Source organism: Platichthys flesus, chromosome 10 (genome assembly GCF_949316205.1).
Source record: "Platichthys flesus chromosome 10, fPlaFle2.1, whole genome shotgun sequence".
NCBI classification, from domain to species: domain Eukaryota; kingdom Metazoa; phylum Chordata; class Actinopteri; order Pleuronectiformes; family Pleuronectidae; genus Platichthys; species Platichthys flesus.
The window spans coordinates 19,217,685-19,223,877 of record NC_084954.1 but is presented as its reverse complement, the minus strand read 5'-3'; the positions used below and the strand labels follow the sequence as shown (position 1 = coordinate 19,223,877).

Here is a 6,193-nt window from a genome sequence, read left to right as displayed (position 1 = left end):
TCAGTTTTATACTATACTCAATTCATAATATACATAAATAGATATTTTGTCGTTATTGTTATTAGCTACACTCATTTGTATTATATATATTCCCATTGTTCAAAGCTGGTACCTGTAGATACCTCAAATATTCTATTACCAAGCTTAATGAGATGGATTTTTTTTTTTTTTTTGGAATTTTACCTTGATTTTCTAGATCTTCCGTGCTACATAGTATAAACAGATAATGTTCAAATTGGTTTGATTGGATTAATCCATTAGATATCTTGATTTGAAAAGGTAGTAAATGGCAATCATTAAATATATTGAGACTCAAAATGATCTTTATCTATGTGTTGCTTTTTCTTAAAAGCAAATTGTAAGTTAATGTAATGATTTACAGCACAAATGAACAATAAGTTCACTTTATACTCGGCATAAAGATTACTACTGCATTGTAAGTACACATAATACGTTAGATGAAAGCCTTGTAAAGTCAACAAAATATAAAATGTCAAATGTAAACAGACAAAATATAAACTGATCTTTAGCAGATTTGTTTGTATCAAACAGTCTTACACAGTTTCTATGGTTAGATAATATAAAGACCCCTGTGTTGTCCAATGTGATCTCCAATCTGATGGTGTAAGTTATGTTTGATCATTAGAGAACATAATTTTTCATTGGATCATTCTGAAACATCACAAACATATTGTAACTGCTTTTGTCAAATCATTGGATATTAAAGTTACAGCTGCATGTTTCACATTTAGTCAGATTACTATGAATCAACAACATGTGTACAGAGATTTCACCTCAATGTGGAAACACTTTGGATCAAATCTGTCTTTAGTTTCGTCCCAACTCGTTGTTTGATTTTAATACGGCAGATAAAGAACTGCACATTTGAATGTTTATTTGTGTCCAAGACTACAATGAAGTAAAAACATATATTTGCAACCAAGGTAATAAAAAAAAGTTGAGGGTGTTCATGTAAACCACACTGTTGAAAACCGAGCTCTCATACAAAATTCTTGTGACGATATAACATCTCCACAGTTTAGAGGGAAAAGACCCAGCAGAGTTATAACAATGCTTTTATTGAATTCTACTTCATTTGCGTGTTACTGGACTGGAGACAAAGTTTGTTAGGGACAGCTTAAACAACACAGAGCTGCTGAATAGACTTACGAAACAAATGACGTGTTCCCTCTCAGCGTCATATTGTCCAGATTAAAATAGCTGCAGGCAATTTAAGCATATTTAGAAATCTCACGGTATTTTATAATAACAAAAACCACACCAAATACCACTGTTTCATTTAGATTATGCACAATGTCTTCAGTTTCTTCACATATTCATATCTCCAACTCTTCATGCATAATATATCATCAGAAGCATTCCTGTTATACTCCACTAAACCTTTGATAGAGCCAGAGGAAGAAAGGAATCATGTGCTGCTGTGAATCTGAGGCGAGAGCTGTGCTGTAGCACTCAAGTCATCACACCCTGACCCCAAGTCACGGTTCACAGCTCCCGTTCCTGCTGGTTTCCTGGCTGAAATGGGTGTCACCGCACCACGAGCAGCATCTCCCGGCCCTCTCCGTGGCTCTCCACCTGTCGACTCATTGTAATTCCACTTAAAGTCAGAGGGCAGCATGTAGCACACAGCTGTGACGGATAAATCAATGCCTGACGCTAAAATCATTTATTAAAGGGCCCCTGAGTCTGCCTCATGTGCCAATAACAGAACTGTTTTGCATTAACATAGAGGTTCTGACATTCCCTTTTCAAACAACATGCTGTCAACATGTATCATGCGAGATAGGCGTATAAAACAGCTTTATATAAATATAAATTCCAATAAGTGTTTACATGTGTAAGTTAACACATGTAGGGATACTATACAGAGGACTTGAATGTTTACTGTATGTGCATATGTAATCATCAGTATTTAATAAATGCAAGACATTTCCCCCCTGGACAAATCTGTCTGTCTTTCTAAAGGTCATGTTTTCAACCCAGGGCTGTTCGTTTGTTGGCTTGTTTGTTTGTAACAGAGATTACGCCAAAAGTACGAGACGGATTACCAAGAAACTTGGTTACTGATGTGGGTCAGGGAAGAATCCATAAAATATTGGTGCAGATCTGGATCAAGATGCAGATCCAAGAATGTCTTTCCCTCTTTCTTTAAAATTGTGAGAGGAGGTGTTTTCCAACAATCCCATTTATTTCCCAGATATTAATTCATGGACCTCGAGTGTGTGCAATTTGATGCAGATCCATATAAAATGTCTTATCCCGTTATTTGGATGTAGTATAATCAGGGGACTGTTGGGACTTGGCGGAGTTATCCCCTCATGGATGCTTTTAAAAAGTGAATTATTTTGCTCCAGTTATTGTCTTAAACACTGAATTTGAGTTACTCATTATTATTGATCAGTCAAATAATGTGGGAAAATAATCATTATCTTTGACAAGTTTAAATTTTCTTTTTGAAATGTTGATGATTTATTTAGTTCACATGTGGCCTTTCGCCCACTGATAAATCAAAACTCAGGGATCTCTGCAAACCTCTTTAATTAGAATAGATGTCCTCTTGATACAACAGACACCTGTGGATGTTTATTTTCACCTTGCACATTGTTAGCTCATGGAACAACCTGGGAGAGAAGAAGCAGAACTCTAAAGGCCAAATGGAAACTTTATTTTTTAGCATGATGATTCAGACATTGCAGAAGTAAAACACCTCAGAAGTTTCCTTTTCCCTTCAGAGTGTGTTGCACCTTTTCCCTCCTTAGGATGAAGGATTTGTTTTAAACAACATTTCTCTTCTTCTTACACACTTACACAATTTCATTTCCTCAGTTGAGAAGACTCATGGAACACCTGCACCACTTCTGACTACGCAACCTTCGCCTCCCCTTTATTTCCAATGTCTGAGAGGGAAGAGGCCGATAAAACATTTGTTTCCTGTGGCGAAGTAAATTGACGAATAGCTTCACATGTGGTTCAACTTAAGTGAATTATGATCTGTGACATCTGTATCGGATTCACGTAACTCCATGTTCCTATGCAGGGTCAGATCGAGTGCCTCTGACCTGTCAGTAGTCTTTTTTAATTAATAAATAAACCAGTCACTTACAAAGAATGAATACGAACTTTGATAACAATTATCAACTTTTTGGAGAAAAAAGCTTGAACAAGGACCAATTTTCAAAATATATAAAATGATATATAATGACCTTGCTTCAAGCTATGGAACTAACAGTAAATAAGAAATATGGTCAGGACTTAAACTCTCTGGAGGTTGCCTTTCACTCATGAACATGCAGGTAAGGGGGGGGGGGCAGCAAGCAGAAGCAGGTTGCAAGGTTACATTCTGCTACAGAGATCATGTGTTTTTGTTTACAGCTCAGCTCTTTGTCTGTGTCTCTCACGTGTATGGCTCCGCTTTTTCATCCCGAGTGAGTTTTTTCTTTTTCTTTTCTTTTCTTCATTTTTGCATCTGTAACAATATCAACACGCCCGCTTGCCCATGGTGAGTCCTGCAGAGGATCTCCTGCTGCGTTCTCACGTGGCCTCATTTGGACATTCTGCAGTTTTTACTATAGGGGGCTGGCAGTAGAAACTCCGGAGAATGTCCAGAGCCTCTCAGATACACAGTGTAAGATTAAGATTAAGATGCATTTTATTAGTCCCAAACACATGCACAGATATGCAAAGGCACACTCATGCAGGTAGGGAAATTTAATCTCTGCTTTTGACCCATCTGGTGCAGGACACACAGCGCAGTGTATGTACATTATGGCCCCGTTATGGCCCCTGGTTGAGAACAATCATCACTGCAAAGTAAAACAAAACATATACGAATCCATCCAAGCAACAGCGACTAAGTTTCAAAACGTCCATGAGCAAGGCACTACTTTCACTACACTTGTAAAGTGTCTCTGCGTGGTCACGTTAGGCTGAAAGTCATGTCGATGCCACTCCACACACTGGCACCTCCACAGTTTTTGACTTTGTGGTGTTAAGTGGCTGAAGCGGTGGAGAGTGTAACCGATAGAGACTCAGCGCAGAACAATGTGGGTCCGGGCTGGGGGTGTGTGCGGGCACCTGTTAGCCGCCGTACACACTGTCACCATGAGGGCGCAGCGCTAAGTGGACGTGAGCGCACTGATTGCGCTCCATGGGAAAGCGAGATGAAATAGCCCACCTCTGATCATCAGCGCGTCATATAATGTTTCAGCGGACGCCCCTCCCCCTGTCTCGTTTTTTCCCCTCACTCAACCTCTCCTTTGACTCACAGAGGCGGCTCACCACTGGCGCACGGACCCGCGGAGGAGGACACGGCCAGAAGATGGCTGACTTAGCCGGGCGCCAAGAGCCCTCGGCGGCATCCCCAGCGTCACCCGGGCCGCTGCGAAGCTGCGAGACGCCCGCCGTCTGGCGACTGTGAACCGGCCTCCCCCCCTCCTCCGCTCACCGCAAATATTGACAGAAGCACCGCAGAGACAACATGGCAGAGATGGAGAAAGAGGGCAGACCCCCGGAAAATAAAAGGAGCCGAAAGCCTGCGCACCCAGTGAAGAGGGAGATAAACGAAGAGATGAAGGTAAAGAAAGGAGGGTCCGTCCGGCTGCATGCGATTACGCGTGGAAGCGGAGTGGATTGTGCGTGCGTGTGCGTTCACACATATCTGCACAATAGAGTCAAGTGCAGGTGGCTGCAGGGTGGTCAAACTCTGATTTGTGGTTTTCTCTTTGCACAAGTTCTTTTGTCACATGCACATTCCAGCCCTCAGCTGCGCACTCAGCCAAGACAGCGGTGCACAATGGATGCGGCACCGTCCGCCGCTCCTGTACTGTAGTAAGTTTTGGAGCAGTGGAGAATCAGTGCGCGCTCCTGTCGCTTCTTGTCATTATTCCGCTGTTTGTGTGCGCTGCCTTCCACGGCTCAGTCAGAGTCAATGGAAAACCCAGTGCGTCAGTGAAGGCGTCAACAGAGCCTCTACTACTGCTATTAATACTGTTCCACTCCGGCGCAGCGCAGGGCAGCCGCGGCTCATCATTAGTATAAATCAATAGGGGAACACTCGCGCAACTAAGATGTGTTTGTGCGTCCGTGTGGGTCTGCCTCTGAGCGTGTGTGTTTGTGTTTTGGTGCGTGTGTGCTGCCCAGCTGCCTAGAGGCGTGTGATCCAGATGTGCGTATGTGTGTGTGCGCGAGCTTTTACGCATTCGACAGGAGCACAATGTCTCCAGTGTTCGGCCTGCGCGATTATCCATCCCAATATTCAGCCACACGTTGTTTCTATTTGCGCGTGTGTGTGTGTGTGTTTTCCTCGGCGCACATTGTGATATCTGAGCCCCGCGCTCCTTGCGGTTCATTGTGGAGAAAGTGTTCCTGGCATGCGTGTGTGTGTGTGCGTGTGTGAGGCAAGCTGTGTGTCCGCTTTGTCTCCATCTCTTCATTGTTTGTACATATTTGGCTGGAGGCACACGAGCACCCAGAGGTTTTTAGTTGTTGTGAATGGATATGCAGGCGATCACACCGAGGCTAATTGTGGAAATTGTGATTTTTAGACTGTCAGAGAGGAATGAGATGGTGCCGGTTGTGGGAGAGTCCTGACACAACCCTGGCAAAAAACCCTTTTTGTATCCAGACCTCTCCAAAATACCATTTTTCACTGCTTCTTTTCTGAGACTGTAAAATAAAAGGGAGGGAAATGTGAATATTATTGATTATGGGATGATTCTTTTAGGAGGGTGGGTGGGTGGGGGGTGGGGGGGACTCAGCTGCCAAGATGCAATTATTATCATCAAAGAGAAATAAGAAACAGGCAGTTAACCAGAATAATATGACAAGATAATGTAACATCTTAATTAATGGAGTAACCACTTTATTTTAGTTTATTTTCATTGTTGCAACATTGAATAGAAGCAACATCTTGAATTCTAATGATGTCCTTCCTATTTATAAAAAAATTAAAATAAATAACTTGAGATGAGTTCATTTAATAAGGAAATTTAACTACTTGTTAAACTGGAAAGAAACACATTGATAAGGATTAAAAATATGTTTCATGCTCTTCAGGTGGTGAAGGAACCCAGTTAACCCTGCTTTGTGCTGCTGCCTGGTCCTGATGACAGGATGCAGAATGTGTGTGTGTGTGTGTGTGTGTGTGTGTGAATGTGTGTGTGCGTGTTTTTGT

General features: G+C 42.1%; 1 protein-coding gene across 1 annotated transcript in view; it reads left to right on the top strand.

Annotated features, from left to right (window-relative positions):
- The first annotated feature begins 4,321 nt into the window (after positions 1 to 4,321).
- Positions 4,322 to 6,193, top strand: part of sobpa (sine oculis binding protein homolog (Drosophila) a) — a 42,515-nt gene continuing 40,643 nt past the window's right edge. Inside the window, exon 1 of the mRNA XM_062398149.1 lies at positions 4,322 to 4,594. Within this exon, the coding sequence (XP_062254133.1) occupies positions 4,499 to 4,594 (96 nt within the window). The 5' untranslated portion in view covers positions 4,322 to 4,498. The remainder of the gene's footprint in view (positions 4,595 to 6,193) is intronic.